The sequence below is a fragment of the Pipistrellus kuhlii genome, unplaced genomic scaffold (genome assembly GCF_014108245.1).
Source record: "Pipistrellus kuhlii isolate mPipKuh1 unplaced genomic scaffold, mPipKuh1.p scaffold_m20_p_3, whole genome shotgun sequence".
In the NCBI taxonomy this organism is placed as follows: domain Eukaryota; kingdom Metazoa; phylum Chordata; class Mammalia; order Chiroptera; family Vespertilionidae; genus Pipistrellus; species Pipistrellus kuhlii.
In genome coordinates, this window is record NW_023425529.1 from 38,500,787 (window position 1) to 38,522,126 (window position 21,340).

The 21,340-nt window shown below is 37.1% G+C and overlaps 1 protein-coding gene across 2 annotated transcripts in view; it reads right to left on the reverse strand.

Moving 5' to 3' along the window:
• NELL2 (neural EGFL like 2) overlaps window positions 1–21,340 on the reverse strand; it is a 310,243-nt gene that overhangs the window by 68,369 nt on the left and 220,534 nt on the right. For both annotated transcript variants that reach the window (XM_045587932.1, XM_036457537.2), the window contains exons 15-16: window positions 20,866–20,988; window positions 17,664–17,759 (exon numbers count right to left, since the gene is read on the reverse strand). In XM_045587932.1, the coding sequence (XP_045443888.1) occupies window positions 17,664–17,759; window positions 20,866–20,988 (219 nt within the window). The remainder of the gene's footprint in view (window positions 1–17,663; window positions 17,760–20,865; window positions 20,989–21,340) is intronic.

Below are 21,340 nucleotides of genomic sequence, written 5' to 3' on the forward strand. Positions count from 1 at the left end.
TGGGTAACTAATCTTGTGTACGTAGGTTTTAATTACAGGAAAAGTAGTTAGAACGCTTCATATTAACAGAAATTTAATTTAAAAGCAAAAAGGCAATTTCACTTTACAATCTACATTGCCCCTTGATAAATTAAAGGCAGGATAAACTAATGAAGGGTTATAACGGGTCATAACTGAGAAGTTATCTGTTCATTAAATATCTTATTGTAAAACGCTCTTCTTAATATCTGGAACAATTTCTTTATAGTCGCCTAAACATTGACAATAAACCCACACATTGAAAGATATATTCTGGTACAATGAATCTTAGCTATAAAAAAACTTTTAATGCTTAAAAATATATATGTAAAATCATTAATTGACTCATTTTAACTACTTGTCTTTTTATAGACTAGTTGAAAGAACAAAATATGCATTTTGAATGAAAATAAGCAGTGAGACAAGAAGGGAGAAGAGAGAAACATGAATGTGAGAACATAACACTGATTAGGAGCCTCCTGCACACCTCCTGCTGGGCACCCCTGGCATGCGCCCTGACCTGGAATTGAACCAGCAACCTTCCAGTGCAGGGGACTACACCCAGTCAATGAGCCCCACCAGGTAGGGTCAGAGTTCTTTATGAAGTAGAAGTTATGCCTTGGAGCTATTTTCCTCCTGAAATATTATAGCAAGGTGATACAAGTCAATTGAAAAATAAGAGTGAAAATAGGACTTAACTTGAACACAGAAATCATAGAAATATTCTGAAAGTTTTGCAATGGGCAAAAAAGAAGATGCAAGATCAATTTACATGTAAATATTGAAAGGGTATTCATTTATGGCTGACATTTTAAAAATTTAATTTTACCAAAATTTTAAGTTCATGCTAAATAAACACTATGTTCTAGCACCTATTTTTGAGAAAAGATGTGGAATTTTTCCAAATGTTTTCTCAAGGCTAATTCTTCCTTTTAGGTTAGGTATCAAGAAGTTAAGATAAGGTCAACAATAGTAGGGGATTGAACATAGTTCTGAGAAGGTAATTTGATAGAATTTTTAGAAGCTTGATGGGACAAAAATGGGCATGAAGTAGTTATTCAGGAAAGTGGAAAAATAACATTCTAAAGAATGATAGTTTTGCATTCGCTTTTGTCATTTGTGTTCATGAATTTGGAGAGTGGCCCATCAGTGCAATTGCGTGTTTTAGTTGAGACACAGTCAGCTTTTCAGGAGTGGAGTGGAGGAGGCCAGGGCTGTATTTGACAAAAGCTGGGTTTGCTGGGTTTACTTAGCCTTTCTCCAAGAAAGGCTATGAGAGTTAATGAAGAAATGTTGAGATTGATGAACCATGGAATCCAGGTGAGCATTAGAAAAGTGTTTAGGTAAAAGGATTAATGTTCTCAATAAAGTTAAACAATTAATGGAGTAGAAGTAGTAGAGTATGTGAGATGGATGGATAGGAGATAGTAAACCAACAATAACATGCTTGAAAGTAAGATTTGGGGAATGATGTAGAGGGAAAAGTCAATGTTGTGACCATGGGAATGCGTGGCTGAGGAGATCAAAGAACTGAAAAGCCATGCTATGGTTGGGTCATCCACATGCAAAACTGTGAGAGCCAAGGAGGGCATGTTGGAAGGTGATGGTCTGCCAGACTTGGAAATCTTCAGTGAATGAAACGAATTGAACAATAAGAAGATTGGGAAGTTGTGTAGTCTGATGGCATAAAACTCAAAGTTTTAACCCCGTTTCTTTAAAAAAAAAAAAAAAAAAAAAAAAAAGAAAGAAAGAAAAAGAAAAGACTTCGCTGATCCCTAATGTTCACACTTTACCACCTTAGTCTACATATTTTTTTATGGCACTTTACACTACATATTATTTATTTTATGTATATTGCCTAAATCCCCCACCAAAATGTAAACCTGTGAGAGCAGGACCTTGCCAGAACACTACCATCACCTGGAGGCTGAGAATAATAATAGGTACATCTTAGACATTGCTGAACGAGTAAACAAATAAATAAATGAACTGTGCTAACTGTTAATGAAAAGACAGACTTATAATTTCATTATCTCTCTTTATGAAGCTTTCACTCTATAGGGAAGTTTACTTTTTGACAAGAAATACAAACACTAAGAATACAGGAAATGTACCCTAAGTTTGATAGAAAATGTTCTGAGTGTTCGAAGGTACAAGTGAAGTGGTTCCCCTATCATTTTTTTAAGGATGCCTTTCCCACTCTCTAGGTCAGGTATCCTGTTACATCTTTTCATGTCACTTCAATTCTTAGCACAAAGATAATAAATAATTATACAATGTATAATTATTTGTATGTTTAAATGTATGTTTCTCCTCCTAAAATGTAAGCTGCATGCAGAGAGGAAGCCTTACCTTTTCTAACACTATAACCCTTATGCCTATTACAGAGTAAGCTTCCTGTAGGACAGAGTAAAGTGTGAGAAATGCCATATAAATGACAGAATGATAGAGATTTCCTTATGTGTGTTGACAAAACAACCATGCAATGTGAGATCTCCAATTATACAACATTCTTTCAGCCAACCAAGTTATATTGTTTTATAACCAGCCTTTTCAGATTCATATAAAAAGCAGGGGGTTAAGTAAGGCATTCTTCTATTATGTATAGAGTTGTTTTGTTTGGGAACATTTAGGGGAAGAGGTTATTTAATTCATGTTTTCCTGATTCCATTTCTGGCCAAAAATAATCTCATTCTTAGAATTCATTTATTCATGGTTCCTTTACTAATGATCTCAGCAGGTGACTTGTTTTCTGGCTTATTTTCCTCTGCCTTACTGAAAAGCCAAGTAGCTATAAATTCTGAGGACAATTGCTGTTACTTCAGCTACCAGGTCGTGAGGTGAAGGAGATGACATGGTGGGTCAGGGTAACCGGGCACACAGAACCCGTCATCTCTCTGGTAAATTTGCCAGCACAGTGTAGCCAGAGGGTACACCTGCCAAGGGTGTTAGTTCTCCCACTGTTATTGCTCGTGCAACAGAGTCATTTCTGTGATCATCCCATTCTACTTTTAATGACCATCATGGTGTTCTTTGATACAGGTTGATGAGCTTTTTGTGGCTTTGTCAAAACATCTTGAAGTCAAGCATGATCTTGTTTGCTTATGTTATATTCCTTTTGAGGAAAACACACTTAGAAAGTTGAAAATAGTCCTGTCATTCTCACAGACAGTTGTTGAGTATATAACTTGGGTATATACTTTCTGGAGGGCTTGGCAGTACCAAATTTTTAAATGTTCATGCAATTTGATTGCAATTTCCATCCCTGGAAACAGTCCTGCAGAAATCCCTTTGCTTTACTTTACTTTTATGTTACAAAAATGTGCATGTAAGAATGTAACTGCAACCCTTTGAAATAGAAAAAAAAGAAAAGAAAAAAAAGAAAGAAAATAGCCTAAATGCCCTCATTAGGAGCAGAGTTAAATGATGATACATTTACACATACATAGAAAATACTGTGACGTTTGCCAAATGGAAATAGAACTAACTATATTGATGGAAAGATCCCCAACTTGTAGTAATCCTATATTATAAAAGAGTGATATGCAAATTGACCAGACAATGGAACAACCAGTCACTATAATGCACACTGGCCACCAGGGGGTAGATGCTCAAAATTTTGGTTAAAATTCTGCTATCCGCCATTGGTATTGGTGTTGCTTTGAGGGCACTGAAGGCAATGAAAGGAGATAGGTGGCTTGTCAGGCCTGGGTGGTTCCAATATGAAGGAAGGAAAGCACAGGGAAGCAGGGCGTAGTGAAGTCCAAGTGCAGACTGTCCAGGAGGATCTAGAGGGCAGCCCCTTTGATGTGGGAGTTGAGCCAAGGGAGGGTGTCTGCACAGGATGACCCCTTTTGAAGACTTGTGGGTGGTCAAACTTCACATAGAAGAGGGCATTAAGAAAGAAAGGAGACAATCAAGTGTGTAATTTAATCTCCACATTCAGGAGATGAGAAGAAGAAAATGCAGGCAAAGTTTGTCCAACAGGCAGAAGAGCAGCAGCAGTAAGAACTCACGCACATTAGCCCATGCGGGGAATTCAGTGCAGTGCTTTTCAGATGGGCTTTGGATTTCCGCTGTCCTGTGTTTAACGCCAAACTCTAACTGATAGCTATGACCCCATGGGCAATTCACTTGCTTCTCAATCCTTCCCTCCAAAAACATGTGTCAAAGCGCCCACTACAATGCAACACAGGCTGAAGAGAATGTCACGTCAAGGAACGCAAAGAGGGTTGCTGCAATGAATTTGAACGCTCTGCAGAAAGGTCAAACAGTTTGAACACTTTGGAAATAGTAGTTAGAAAGTTCTAATTCACTTCCAGGAAAGCCATTCCAGGAGAGGGCTGAGGTCCCAGGTAAATGAGTACAACAAAAGGGTAGAACAAATGTCTCCCTTCTATTTGCCTTTCAAGAATGCAAATGTGAAGATAATGATCTGATATCAGATTTATATTATGAATATTTATTATTAGTTTCCACAAAAGTTAACAATTCTCCCCATTCTGTTCCTATGTAAGCTACAATTAGTTGATTGATACCTGATTTTAGAAACTTAGTAAATCTTGCCTCTTACTCAATTTAGGATACAAAATTATCCCTGTAACAGAATCAGGACCCTTTGATTTGTAATTAAGTTTTTGTAATTAAGTTTATGATTTATGGAAAGGTTCACCTTCCCACCTTTCACCAAATAAACGTTTTAGCGTCTTATGTAGTACGTAACTTATTCTTGCATATGCAGGACAGTCTAAAGGCCTCTTTATTTTAATTAATCTACTTCTGTTATAAGTGGTCAAAACTGAGATGGTCATAATACAATAAATAACAAATTGTCTTGTTTAGAGAGTCCATTGGATTGACTTGAATTTTAAGCATAAAGAAACACAAATAGTCACAGTCAACATATTTCACCTTCTTTGAATTAAAAAAAAAATGTAAAGAAAACGAGTGAAGCACTAAAATGCATTCAGCTTTATATAAAAAGCACAAAGGCAGCATTTATTTTAAGACCAGAATTTAGCCTTTTAACGACTAAAGCAAAATAACATGCCTGAGTGAGTGGCTTATATCTCAAAGGCTGCTCAAGGCAAATGAAAACACACCTCACCTAAGAAAGACAACAAAAGGCTCCATGTTTTCAAAGACAGAAACAATCAGAGAATTCCCTTAACTTGTTTTTTTACTTTGATTAAACAAGAGGTCCAAGTTCACTCTTACTCAGCCTTATAATTATCGTCAGACACGAAGATTGAGAAAATTGGCTATGAAAACGCCGACTAACACCTGAGTACGTACGTTCACACATTTAATCAGCCATTTGCTAGCCTCCTGGGTCCCACCAGGAGGAGTTTATCAGGAAGCTATTCCCTGAAAATTACAACGGCTGGGATTCCAGCTCCCGCGTTTATTCTTCTTGAGAGCAATTTCTTCTGAGGTCCCCATACTGGAGAAGATTAGTACTTACCAATCACTTAAAAAATATTACTATTATTTTGTTCCCATCTGCTCTTCCCTTGTCATTTAGATAAAGTGCGCCCCGTGCATTAGGCAGTCAGAGGTATAAACTCCCAAGAGAAAAAAATACTGCATTTTTACTTTCTGCATCTTCACTCACAGGCAATGCTTGCTGTGCATACACAAGAACTTAATAGATGTTTAATTTTGATCATTTGGCACCTATATTCCACAGAGGCATTTAGTCACCTTTAGGTGCAGTGGAGGCCAAATGTCAGAGCAGAAAGAGAACAGATTATTTCAATTTGCTAGCCCTGGATATGATTTCTTATTTCCTCACCATACTGTCTGTACAGCCCAGAGCAAGTCTTTTATTGTATTAGGGACAAGGTCATAATAACAGCTAACATTTACTGAACCACTGCTGTACCTGTTTGTGTGCATTCACTAATGTAATCATCTCAACAATACAATAAAATAGATATTATTATTATCATTCCATTTTAAAACAAGGAAACCAAGACATAAAAATTAAGTAAATTGTCTCAGTCCACAAAGTAGTCAGTGGCAGATCCTTGATTTGTACCCGGAGAGCCATCTGCCAAACTTACTCTTAACTCTTAGCCATCAAGTGCCCTTAGACACCCAGTTTGAAACAGCTGCTGTGATGAAAAATTGTAACAAGACGAGTCCTAGATAAACCAAGGCAATCTAGACACAGTGCAAAATCCTCTGTGCTCTAAGTGCTTCTCACAGTTGGTCATCTAGACTCTGCTTGTGGGCTGTCCATCCCAATTTTCTGAGGTTCTTAGGACCAGAATATTTCGTATTTGGAACTCAAAATTGCCTCTCGGTAAATTTACTAATTTTATACACTAGAGCTTCATGTAATAATCTAATCTGAAATGCAGTACTAATTTGGCTCTTTATATACTTAAGAATTATTTCATACCACCTTAAAATTTTAATTTTTTTAAATTTCTTGGTTAAACATGTAAGGTTTATTGAAATATTCCCTTATACCTAACAGGGCTTTCATTTTCCAGATAACTTTTCTCTAATTACTCTCCAATTTGCCAGTGACCTCTCCTCTTAAAATCTGTTGACCAAAGTAAATACAACATTCCATGATGGAATAAGTAATACAGAATTCAGGGGAGACTATTACTTATATGGTTTTATATACTCTGTTTCTATTAACACAGGTTATGTTGGTTATGTTTACATTTTCATTTAGAGCTAGCACATTACACTTTGGCCTCATACTAAACTTAGAATCAGTAGTCAAGCAATGCACAGAACTGTTGAAGTTGATTTCCTCAATCAGGTGCAGTTTTGTTTTGTTTTTCTAATCCAAATGCAAGAGTGTATTTATATTTTATTAATATTCAATGACTTCCTATTATGTATAAAGCATGATGCTAACCTACTAGAAACATGAAATTGTAGGCTTCATCCTACTCTCAAAGAACCCAGACTCCAGTAGAATGGAATTTGATGGCATAAGACAAAATAAGTTATATTCAAAAGTGATCCATGAAAAAAAAATCAATATATTTAAAGCAAAAGTGAAGATCTTTTCCAAATTCCCAAATTTCTCTTGACTTTTTTTCTTGACGATGTTTCCTCTAACAGCTTGAAAGCATTAATTTTTCTCTTACCTTAACTGCATGATGTGTCTTCATTTCCCACATTAATTAGGTAGGCATTACCATTAGAATCTGAAATGTTTCCCATCACAGTTGTTATCTACTATACTGTATATGACTGATACAAGGAATGACTAAGACTTTTTCCCAATAAACCTGAAGGAGTTGAAGAATGACTTGGAGATTTAAAACTGAGATTTAACTTCTTTTTGAATAGTACAAAGTTAGATTTCTAAAAAAACATTAATTTTTAAAGATTCACATTAGAGCTACAATAAGGTAATTTTAAGCAATGCAAGGAATGTATATTGGTAAATTAAACATTTTAAATGATTACAGTGTGGTAAAATTACACTTAAAGCTGGTTTACAAATGCATCAAAAATTAGATTCATTTCTTATTTTTAACCCTTACTTCATAACATCTCAGGGTACCTCCAGTTAACTTAAGGATGTCTAACACTTCAAAGAGTTATGTATATAAAATTTTACTTAAAATGTATAATAATACACATATCATATATGATGCTGTGGGCCTTGCTTACATTATTTCATTTAATCTCAGAACTACTTCTACTACATGAGATAAATATCATTGTCACCTTCATTTTATATATATGAAAATAAAGGCATAAGAAAATAAAGTAACATAGCAAAGGCCACACAGCTGGTCAACAGCAGCGCTAGGACTCATGCCCATGTCTCTCTGACTTCAATTTCTGTGTTTCTGACAACTATGTTAAATGCTTTAAGAAAGATCAAGGTTTGACATAACTTAAGCAAATCAAGGATTATTTCAGAGGAAGGATTATCAATTTAAAGAGAAGCTAAGCCTGGAGCACCCAAATTAACTCACATGTAGGGTATGGTCAAAACCCTTTGGTGACAGTTTTTTATTCTTTTTAAAAATTTTATAACAGGAAGAAGTAATGCAGTGATCTAAATCCCTAATTCATCTAAAGTTCATGAATACACACTCCCTCGCCAAATGTAGTTCAATCCCTTTTATCATGAGAGACCAAGTGTGACATTCAGATGGGCCTCAGCAAGCATGACTGGAGATCCCCTCTCAGGAGGATCAACAGATCCCTCATGGGTGTGACCCCAGATTACAGAAGTCACCAATGGTCCACCCTGCATCTTGTCTCTTTCCTGGAAAAATCCAGATCTGGAAAAATTACATCACTAGGCACTGAGAGGATCAGAGCTGAACTTCCTTCATCCCAAATTTTATGTATTACAATAAAGCTTATTTAATGATTTTTCTGTATATGAGGTTTAACTAGAGCAAAATTATTTTAAAACAATGCTAAACAATGCTAAAGAGAGAGAGAGAGAGAGAGAGAGAGAGAGAGAGAGAGAGAGAGAGAGAGAGAGATCACCTTTATTGGTAAAGTAAAGGTATCTAAAGTTTTTTTATTTTCTTTTAAAACTATATTTTCTCAAAATTTTTACTCAGTCTCCTCTCCACCCTTACACCCCAAAAAAGATATATATGGCAATGGAATTTTACTGTGAGTCAACTTAGTTTTTTTTTTTTAAAAAAGATATGCTATATAGAAATGTTTTGAGAATTTTCTCTTGCTTTTGAAGTTTTTCAATATTCCATGTATAACATCCTATCTAATAAAAGAATATGTGCAAATTAACCACCACTCCGTTACACCCACAAGCCATGCCCACCAGCCAATTAGAGCGAGTATGCAAATTAGCCCAGCCAAGATGGCTGTGGCCACAGATAAAGCAGAAAGGAGGCTTGGGTTTCCCAGGCCATAGAGAAACCCAAGCTTTCCACACACCCTGGTCTCCACTTAAAGCTACAAAGTTTCAATTATAGAAGGTAAATAAACCCCCTGTCACCATGGAGTCAGCATAAGGCTTGGCTCCACTCCAGGCTACAAAGTTTCAATTGTAAAAGATAAATTTCAGATACTAGGACTTCCACTTGGGTTGCCAGGGGGCGTGGCTAGCCTACAAACTACCACAAGCCTCTCGCCCAGGCTGCCCCACGCCCCAAGGGAACCCCTACCCTGATCCAGGACACCCTTCAGAGCAAACCAGCCAGCCCCCACCATGCACTAGGCCTCTATCCTATCTAATAAAAGAGCAATATGCAGATTGACCATCACTCCAACACACAATATGGCTGCCCCCATGTTGTCAAAGATCCTGCCCCTGTGTAGACACAATATGGCCACCACAAAATGGCTAGCAGAGGAGGCCAGTTGGGAGGACCAGGCCTGCAAGGGAGGGCAGTTGGGAGTGATCAAGCCTGCAGGGGAGGGCAGTTAGGGGTGACCAGGCCTGCAGAGGAGGGAAGTTGGGGGCAAACAGGCTGACAGGGGAGCAGTTAGACATAAATCAGGCTGGCAGGAGGGTGGTTAGGGGGTGATCAGGCTGGCAGGCAGAAGCAGTTAGGGGCAATTAGGAAGGCAGGCAGACGAGCAGTTGGGAGCCAGCAGTTCTGAATTGTGAGAGGGATGTCAGACTGACTGTTTAGACCCAATCCCACCAGGGTCCCAGATTGGAGAGGGTGCAGGCTGAGCTGAGGGACACCCAGCCTTCCCCCCACCCCCATACAAGAATTTTCTGCACCAGGCCTCTAGTTATAAAATAATGTAATCTTCTGAAAAATATGCCTTTAAACAAATGCTATATAATTACAAAATTAAATCAATATATTTCTTTAATGATGCAAAATGTGCTAATTTAACCATACCTGAGAATTTAAAATAATTTGACGTATTAATAATAAATACTAACTGTTCATACTACTGGCAAAATAACTGTTACTATAGATGAATCAAAGGATTTTTCCCACCTATACTATAACAGTAATAATATAAACTTTTAAAAATCAATCAACCTTGATCAATTTGAAGTTACCTTTGAAGGAAAGCAACATTCATAGATATCACATGTTTCATTTGATCATTTTGAAACTACAGATACTAAAAGATACAGTAACACTTAGAAATGTACCTTAAATTTATATTCATTTAACTACTCACTAAGAATAATTAAAATCTCATCACATGTTTTGATCTGTGGATAAGAAACCCATTATTTTACAAGCTGGGGGGAAAGAAGCCATTCATCACCACAGTGTCTGACCTCCTTTTCTTTGGTACTGTAGCATTTTGTTTGTTTGCCATTTGATAACAAATTTTTCCCAGTTATAAACATTTTAGTCAGAGTTTAGTTGTAGGGAACTGTCAAATCTTTAGAGCTATACTTTCACTCATGATTGAAATATTTACTTTTAGTATAATCAGACACCTTTGCATATTAATTAGATGAATCAGACACATTTGCTGAGGTTTAGCAACTGCGCAATAAATACAGAGAGGCAATGATAGAGCTGGTAAGCCTCAGCACATAGATTTCTAATACATTTTATTGTTACCCAAGAAATAATCACCCTGTTAAATCCAAGTTAAACACCTGATGGCTATTAGGAAGTTTAATTAAAAATAATGTTGTGCTGTGCATGTGGGTGATTTTACACAGTGGCTAAAAAAGAAAACCATGAAAAATTAATTTTAGTCAGTAAAAAGCATACACGTAGCCCCTTTGTGAAGTTGGTAAATCGATTCTCAAGCATTTGACTAATATATACATGATGCATAAATAGACTAGAAAATTAGGGGGAGGTTGTTCAGGGGAGACTTTCTCAACTAAAGTAACAAGAGTTAGTAAATGTCATGCGCATTAAAATTGTCTTTCAAAACCCAGTAAATCCTATTACTTCATCCTGAGCAGTTCCATTGTGAGGGCCCAGCAGATGGCCACTGGGCCAGAAATTAATCTCCTTTCTAGGCTCTCAAACAGCATCCCACGTCAGCAGGCCAAAATGCAGGCCAATTTCCTACTAAGGAAACCTGGACAATCCTGATATTTTTCCCTACCTTAGGAGAGGAAAAGTGCCAGTGTTCATTGTTAAAGACAACAGGATTAGCTGGCAGTTAACAGGGAAGGAAGAAATGGAGAAAAGAAGGAAAAAGAAACAGTGGGCCAGGAATCGGAACACCTGAGTTCTAAATTGCAGAACTGCACCTGCCATGAAACACCATATGCAAGTGACTTCACTTCTCTGTGCTTTAACTACCTCATCTGCCATCTGAAAGTGCAGAAGTGACCCTGAAGGCATCTTTAAACTAATGCTCAAAAATGTCCAGCAAATATGGAAACAGCCACATCATTTTTTTTCTTCTTTCTAATTGATGACTTATTTATGCCTTTTAAAAAAATTATTCACCAAATATTTGTGAATTGCTTAATTAGTTTCAGGCTGCATAATATGTCTCATAGATTCTAACGTGTACCAGATACACTCTTTACCCATGAAACTCAATGTCTAAGGGGGTTGGGATGAGTTTAGGAAAGAGAGGGACAAGAAGGTACAATAGATAAGAAGAGGCTAAATCTTCAAGGGCCTTATTTGACATGTTTAGAAATGTGACCTTTATCTTCTGGGCCATTGAGTTTGTTGAAGGATTTTTTTTTTTCACTAGGGGGGGATAAGATCTGTGCTTTGATATTCTGTGGATACTGGTCTGTGGAGAGCTGTACCTGAGAGCCCTGAACTACTGTAGGACCAGCTGAAATGGAAATAAATGACCCTAGTAAAGAGAAGCAAAAGGACTTGACTGGATGTGAGTGGCGATTAGAAGGGGATGAGTCCTTGATTACTGGCCCAGAAAACTTGGTGGTTAAGGCTGCCAGTCACTGAAATAAAGAATAGAAGTGAAGAACCAGGTTTTGGTAACAGAAGTGAGAGAAGAGAGAAGTCATGAGTCACAGAAGAGATGATGAGCTCAGTTTAGGGTCTTTGGACTTAAGGTTCCCAAAGAAACATACAGGAGTCATTGGATATTTGAATTTGAATCACCTACCACAGAATAAAACAGCGGTTAGTTTTCTTTATGATTCATGAAAGACTCTCTCCCTCCTGGTTCTTACCTATTTAGAAATTATAGATCCCTATGGAATCTTTAAATGGTATGGATTCTCGCTGCAGAAAAATATGCACATACATAGAAATTCAGGAAGTTCATGGGCCCCCAAGTCTATACATAGGCCTGCTGGAGTCCAGGAATTCTAAGTTAAGGATCTCTTGCAGAGGAAAGAAGACAATGATTCAAAAAGGAAGAAACTCTGAGTTTCTCATTCTGAGTAAATAGAGAAACACAGAAAATATTTTGATTGTTTAGTGTTAGTAGTACCAGCAATGCCAGATAGCAGATATGGCAAAAGTCTGGTTGGATGTTCACCAAACCAGTTTCATCTTCCTGGATATTCAACTCAACCACATGTTCTAAACCCCTGAATCCCTGTGATTAGGTCTCCATCCTCATGGCTTCTCCATATAATGGAGACAACCAGGGGCTTGGTTTGAGGAATCCCAATCCCAATCCCCCTCAACTCTCACCATCTCCACATTTGACAGACTAAACTGAGATGTGAATGAGCAATAGTATACTTTTTACAGCAACCACTAAAATTTTGGGACTTGATACAGAAGCTGATGTTAATTACTTTTATTAAGTAAATATTGATAGTAATAACACCTGTCATGTGTAGGTCCACAGGTCAATAAAATAATTTATACTAGCTTTTTAAATTTCTTTACAGCACCTATTGTTACCTAATAATATTTTATACATTTCTTTCTTTTCCTATTTGTAGTGCCTCTATATGCCTAGACCAAAATTCCCCTGCAGACAAGGCCTCCGTTTTGTTCACTGCTACATCCTGTTTCTAGATCAGTGCTCAGCATATAACATATCCTAAATAAATATTTGTTGAATAAATGATTGAACAGATTCTTTTTTACATGGGTCTCTTCTCATCTAAAGTTATTTGTTAAGGGTACAACTTCTATTTATAACTGCATCAACAAAAGTGACGGTGTTGGAAGGTGAGTGGTTAGGAATTAACCTGGATCAGGAATAGGACAGATGCTTTGAGTAGTAGTATTTTATTTTCCCAGATAGGAGGCAGGAATGCTTGCTTCCCAAATAGTGAAATATGATCTTGGGCTGAAAGATGCTAGAAGGCAGAGATAAACAATGATCCATTGTCTTATAACACGAACTTTACTCAGTTTTCAGGATAAAACATACTGTTTTGAAGACATTTCATTTCCCCTTGAGCTGGGCCATTCTGGGCCCTCCCTGGATAAAGATGTTCTCTCTCCTCTGGCATTAGTGACTTAAGTAAAAACTTTGAGAAGTTCTGCTACAAAGGAAATGTCTGGACTTAGGAGTAGAAAGGCATTTATATACAGCTGCTAACACTGTGACCTTAGAAAAAAATGTAATCATTCTGAACCCAATATTCTCATTGGTAAGTGGAGAAAATATCTATCTTGGAGGAGACTTGTGAAGAATAAGTTGATGCATAGAGAGTACAAGGCACTGAGAAGTTATGTAACTTGCCCAAGACCACATAAAAGTAAATGTAGAACTAGATTATGAACCCATGTCTGTCCTCAAAACCCCAGGCTGTTATAGAGAGCTCCTAAGAGTAAGTCTGGAATCATCTTCTTTTTTAGATTGGAAGTTCAAGGATAATTAAATAGAGGAAAGCTAAATATTATATTGGGTTATTTTTAACTCCAATATTAAATATTACATTACTTAAATTAATTTTAGTTCACTCTAGATTTTTATAATCTCATCACAGTTTTTTTCCCGTGGAAGAATGACATGGCCATTATTCATCCCAGATTTTCAGGGACAGTCTTTATTTAAAATTCCACATGAATGAAATGCTCTGAAAAATCCAGAGTTCCAGTGCATCAGAAGCAGTACAAAACACTATATTCAGGAAACATGGTCTCCAGAGGTGATGTCCACTACGTAGGATCACACTTGTGTGGGTGTATTACTGGAGTTCACAGGAAAAAAACCTTATAGAAACATTGGATTGAAAGGACCTAATTTTGATGTAGAAAATCCTGTGACGGTTAATTACTTGAAATCTGTACTTTTATTTTTTATTGATTTCAGGGAGAGGTAGAGAGAGAGGGAGAAATATCAATGATTTCTATCATTAATTGGCTGCCTCCCGTACTGGGGATGCAGCTTAGACTGAGCCTGTGATCTGATCTGGAATCAAACTGAGATCTTCTGGGTCATGGATCTGTGCTGAACCACTGTGCAACACTGGCCAGGCAGGAATGTGTATTTTAAACAAGGTAACAAGCTCTATGGGTGACTCACATGCGTGATGAGCTTGGGAAAACCTGACTTAGGACATGATCCCTATAAGAAAGAGTACCAGAAATTAAGATAGTCACTATGTGTTTTCTATTAGAAACCTTTGTAATCAATGGCAGTTTGAAAAGAACCACATAGAGGAACTTGTAGAAAGAAATGATCTAGTGATGCAAGCCCTCTTGTGAGCAACCTTCTGTGAACAGTGGCAGTACGAGTTCAGCAAATGCTCACTTCCCAAATGGAGCAGAGAGTTTTCTATATCACATCCTGACCAGTCAGTGTTTTCATTAAACCAGATGACTTTGTAAGTAGGATTGAGGCAAGACATGCGCTGCTTCTATAGCACTCAGATTTGTGGGAAGCGCCCTGAGATGGAAACTACTAGGCACTGCTGGGAGCAGCTCTCTCCTGGGGATTATAACCAGACTTTCTGAGGTCATCTGCTGGTAGAACCTACTTGATCCATAGTAACCAAGACTACTACTCGCATGATTTTCATTAGGACCTACTACTCAAAACACTCTTTATTCTCAAGGTGTATTTTCAACTGAAGAATCATCTTACTTGGGGTCATAAGCTATATATAAACTATTAATACATGTATTTTTTAAAATATGTTTTTAACATAGAAAACCATAAATACTCAATCAAAAAACTACTAGATTTAATATATGAATTCAGCAATATAGCAGGATACAAAATTAACACCCAGAAATCAATGGTTTTTTTACACCAATTATGTACTCACAGAAAGAGACACAAACAAACAAAAAAATCCCATTTATCATTGCACCAAAAATATTAAGATATCTAGGAATAAACAACTAAGGAGGTAAAAGATCTGTACTCAGAAAAGTACAGGACACTGAAAAAAAGAGCTAGAAGAAGACATAAACAAATGGAAGAATATATCATGTTAATGGATTGGTAGAAGCAACAAAATTAAAATGTCTATACTACCCAAAGCAATTTATAGATTTAATGCAATCCCCATTAAAATATCAATGGTATATTTCACAGACCTAGAACAAACTCTCCAAAACTTCACATGGAATAAAAAAAAGACTCCGAATAGCTATAGAAATCTTGAGGAAAAAATAACAGATTTGGAGGGATCACAATACCAGATATCAAGTTAACTTACCCAGCAACGGTTCTTAAAACTGGTACAAGAACAGACATATAGACCAATGGAACAGAACAGAGAACCTACAAATTGACCCAAGCCATTATACTCAATTAATATTTGACAAAGGAGGCAAGAGTATACAATAGAGTCAAGACGATTTCTTCAATAAATGGTATTGAGAAAATTGGACAGACACATGCAAAAAAAATGAAACTATACCACCAACTTACACCATACATAAAAAAAAAACCCTCAAAATGGATAAAGGACTTAAATGTAAGAAGGAAATCATAAAAGTCTTAGAAGAATCAATAGGCAGCAAAATATCTGACCTATGTTGTAGCAATATCTTTACCAATACAGTTCCTAGGACAACGGAAACTAAGGATAAAATAAATAAATGGGACTATACCAAAATAAAAAATAAAAACTCTGCACAGCAAAAGAAATCATCAACAAAACAACAAGAAAGCCCACTGCATGTGAGAACACATTGCTAAATGTTATATCTGATAAGGGCCTAATGTTCAAAATTTATAGGGAACCCATACATCTTAACAAAGGAAAGATAAAAAATCCAATAAAAAATGGGTAAAGGTCTTAAATAGACACTTTTCAAAAGTGGACATACAGAAGGCCAAGAGACATATGAAAACATGCTCAAAGTCATTAATCATCCAAAGTCAGATGCAAATCAAAACAACAATAAGGTACCACCTCACACCTGTCAGAAAGGCTATCATCAACAAATTGATAAACAAGTGCTGGGGAGGATGCAGAGAAAAAGGAGCCCTCTTGCCCTGCTGGTGGGAATGCAGACAGGTGCAGCCACTGGGGAAAACAGTATGGCATTTCCTCAAAAACTTAAAAATGAAACTTCCATTTGACCCAATAATCCCACTTCTAGGAATATATCCCAAGAAACACCAATCAGAAAGGCTATATGCACCCCCTGCGTTCATAGCAGCATGATTTACAATAGCTAAGATTTGGAAATAGCCTAAGTGCCCATCAGCAGATGAGTGGATTAAAAAACTGTGGTGCATTTACATAATGGAATACTATGCTGCTGTAAAAAAAAAAAAAAAAAAAAAAAAGGATTCCTTACCATTTGCAACAGCATGGATGGACCTGCAGAGCATATGCTAAGCGATATAAGTCAGTCAGAGAAAGATAAATATCACATGATCTCACTCATTAGTGGAATAAAATGAACAACATAAACTGATGATCCAAAGACAGGGAAGCATCTAACAGACTGTCAAACTTCAGAGAGAAGGCAGGAGGGGCAGTCAGAGATCAACCAAAGGACTTGTATTCAGGCATATAGGCATAACCAATGGACACAGACACTAGGGGGGATGAGGGCATGTGCGGGGTGGGAAGGGGTGGCCAGAAAGACGTCAATGTGGGGAAAAGGAGACATATGTAATACTATATGTAATACTTTAAACAATAAAGAATTAAAAATAAAATATTTTTAAAGTTTCTAGTATTACCATGTTTCCCAGAAAATAAGACCTAGCGCATGGAAAGATAAGACATCCCCTGAAAATAAGACCTAGCGCAACTTTGGGAGAAAAAAATTAATATAAGACACTGTCTTATTTTCAGGGAAACAGGGTAGTATCCATCAGAAAGAGTAGGTAAAATGGACTTAAATAAGAAATAATTAACTGAATAGAAAACTAAATATTTTGTAAATAAGCAATAAATGAATATTGATTGGGCCAGATAAGGATTTATTAAAATTTCTCAAATGTGAATGCAGAAGGTAATGTGTCCTAGGACGTGAGTTGGCCATGAGCTTGAAGTCTACATTTTGATGTAGTTAGATAGATACCAGGAAAAAATGAGCTCTAAATTAGTAAAATATAATAGATTGAGATGTATAAAATCCTAGGCAATCCCACATATCTTGCTGAAAATGTTTAATATGCTTCTAGTTATAATAGTTGCAAAACCTCCTTAGAGTCAGATTGGGGAACTGCCTAGTAAATATGCATTACTGAGACCAGCTCTCTTCTCCCTTCTCCTTCTTCCCTCCTCCGTCTCCTCTCTTCCCTCTTAGCACTTCCTTATTAATAGCTCCATGCTCTGAAAGCCCACACGAAACAGTATTTTCCTCATGGATTACTTTGGTACATTAGTGCAAAAATTCATTTTCTAGCAGATGGAATGATATTCTTACCTGTTTCACAGCTGGGCCCGGTGAAGCCTTGTGGGCAGGCGCACACATTAGCAGCAATACAAGCTCCTCCATTCCTACAGCCATCTCTGCAAAATGCTAAAATAATTCAGATACATGATTTTAGCACTTTAGAAGTAAGTAGTTCAAGATGCTCTAAGTCCAGCTTTTCTTTATTCCCTTAGAGATGTGGACATCAAATTATAAATGCTATTCTAATTTCAGATTCACACAATATTTTCCAAACAGTACCATTTCTAAAACAATGTTCTTTCCAATGTTAAGAGGGAAAAAGTCACCTATAAAATAAAATACAGAACTTTCTGTTTTAAAAAAAAAACAGTAACCTTACACAATAGCAAATGAATTAGAATTAGAATTTCACATCATTATAATAATCCTGCTTGAAATCAAACCTAAAAATGTAGTTTTCTTAAGGAGCAAACCACTATCTAGAGAAAATAATAAGAAAATAGGAAATGACTAAATCCTATGAGGATCTGATCATTCCAAACACTGGCCAAAGTGCCAAAAATATTAGAGAAATGCCCCAGCTTTCAAAAAGGTTTAAATCAAGCCTGGTGATGAATTAGGTAAGAGTAAGAAGACTGCTATAGTTGTCTTCAGAAAGAGTCTTACATCTTTCATGCTAAAGATAGGTCTGGACCCAGGACCAAGGGCAAAGAAACTGCATAGCCTGTTGTCTTAGAGTGGATGTGCAAGTGAGTAGAAAAAAATAGCAAGGTCTGAGCCATTGTAAAGGATCTTTGGACATGTGCTTCCTTCAAAGAAGGTGAGAAAAACAAGCTGATGAGACTGAGCCCTCTGCCCCTTTAGCAAATTCTTTGGCTCTTTGAGGCTCAGAGCCTGTTCCCTTAGCCTGGCAAGACCTGTCACAGGTGAACTAAACCAGCTTGTTACATTTACAGGGTCCTTTCCCCAATGCTCTAAATCAACCATGTCAAACTCGTGGCCTGTGGGCCCGCATGCAGCCCACAACAAATATTTTTGTGGCTCAGCCAATGTAACAGTATGTAAGAAATGTTTTAATTAAAAATTTTGTAACTTAAGTATTACAATATCCTGTTATATATATAATATATATATATATATATATATATATATATATATATATCTATATATATATATAAATGGCAAAGCAACTAGCCAATTGGCTGGTCGGTATGATGTACACTGACCACCAGGGGGCAGACACTCAAGCAGCAGCTGCCTAGCAACAGCAACTTTGCAGAGTGCCCTCTCGCAGTCTAGAACAAATTGGGGGATGTCAGACTGCCAGTTTTGGCCCTGTCCCCACAGGCCAGATTGGGGGACCCCACCTGCCCAAGGGACCCTGCCCACTCTGTAGATGCCCTTCAAGCCCTGGCACCACTCCAGGTGAGGCCAGACAGGGAGGGACCCCAGGAGGTTGGCTCCAGGGCATGTCTAGCTTGTCTCATCCAGTTCTGCTTCGCCAGCCACCTTCTAATTAATTTCCTTTCAATGTGCATGAATCCATGCACCAAGCCTCTAGTTATTAACAATGAACTACAATGTTGCTAATGACCGATTACTATAATTGTGTTGCATTCATTTCCCTTATGCCCCTTACGTGCAGGTGCACCATTTCTCTCCACTAATACTAGCAGTGAATATTTTAGCAGCCGATTGCCACATTATTAGTCTTGGACTGACTTGTTTGGTGTGCGCAACAGGAAATATTTCACTTTTTGAGGACATGAAAAATAGGTTTATTTGCATTACGCTTATTAATTTGTGCAGTTATCCATTATCCATTAAGTTAATGTTCAAGAAAAATATGAATTTTTATTAAAATGCTCTATTATTTTATATTAAGGATTACTCATTTATTTCAGCACTTCATATTCAGCATTTCTCTATCTAAATAAACCTATATTTCTATGAAACTTGAAGCTTTTGTTTTTTTGAGGCCCAGATAAAATTAAACCTTGTTAATGTTAGCCTTTGAGTTTGACATGCTTGCTCTAAATCACAGATATCTATGGACTTTCACAAACCAGAGTAATCTCTAGCCCATCCATATTTTCATCCCATGTATTTCTGTAGAGCAGTCTTAAGACCCAGGCTCGCAGGCCACTGCATTAACAGCCACCCTGTTACTTCCTCCACACACACACAGTGTTGTAGCAAATTAATTTTAATAATCTCCAGGATGATGGACACAATACATTTAAAAAATGAGCAGTTAAAAATCCTAAATGAGACAAATAAAAAATAAATCTATATGACATAATAATGAATATGGACTTTATCTTATGGGAATTGGCAGAGGTTCCAAAATAGAACCTTTATTTCCCTAATGAAATAGGCGGTAAGCTCATCTGATGAAGAAACAGAGGGCATTGGTGAAAGAGTGAATTACCATTTGGTGGTGAACTGTAGCTGGAATAGCCACTGATAGAAATGAAAATCTGAGCTCAACAGGACAATTAAAAGAATTACTTATTGGTATCGGCAAAGGAACTAAAAATGGGAGATTATAAAATGTTGAGATTTAAAATTCCCAGTCAATTATTATCAACAGCTCAAGAGATTAGATAGAGAAGAAAAGCTGTGAGACTGCTCAAAATACAGATATTTCACAGTTGAACACGTTGCTGCAAATAAATAAATAAATAAATAAATAAATAAATAAATAAATCTTAACCTAGAAGGAGACTGGTAAATAGAATGAAAATGGAGGGTCAGAAAAATTGAAGTTCAATTTTAGAGAACCTCTGCTAGCAGTTCTCAATCTGTGGGTAGCTGCTGTAGAGCTTAAGCCCATCAGAAAACACAGATATTTACATTATGATTCATAACAGTAGCAAAACTACAGTTATAGAGTAGCAATGAAAATAATTTTATGGTTAGGGGTCACCTCAACATGAGGAACTGTATTAAAGGGTCACGGCATTAGAAAGTTGAGAACCACAGTGCTAGAAAAATAGAGATGAAAATCACTGTGGTTGAGGTCAAGGAACATGAAGTCAAAGTTGCTGAACAATTTGGCCAATTAACCACTGATGTAACCAGGAGGAAGACTATGAGCCACACTGCAAAGTTCTCAATGTGTGTGGATAGTACCCAGGAGGTAGATAACAGTGATGAGAAGGGGTGGAGGGAGGTGAAGATGGCTAACATGATTCCTAATGGAAGAGGTGTTGGCATTGAAACCTTTTACCTTTGCACGTGGTTCCATTCCCCGTGTAGCCTGGTTTGCAAACACAGTTGTGTCCTCCGACAGTATTGAAGCACAGAGCATTTTCATCACAGTTGTGCTGATTTGTGACACACTCATCATGTTCTGAAATGAGGAATGCAATTTTGTTACTCAGAGATCCATTTTCAAACTGTACCTACATCTTGGTTGCTATATGGTATCTTTGACAAACAGGTATACACAAATTATATATAAAGGAATAACATAAAATTTTAAAGTACTTTACACACCTCTTGAGATACACATATAGTTCACACATCCACAAACCTTAATTGCAAAAGAATTTGGACAAATGGCCCATGGATGGAAGGAATAGAGAGAGAGAATAAGTAAGGGTGAGAGTCAATTCTCAGAAGTAGATCCCAAAGCTAGCTTTGTCTGGTCTCTGTGGTTAAGATTTCGGAAGTTATTCTCATTAAACACATCTGCCACCTAA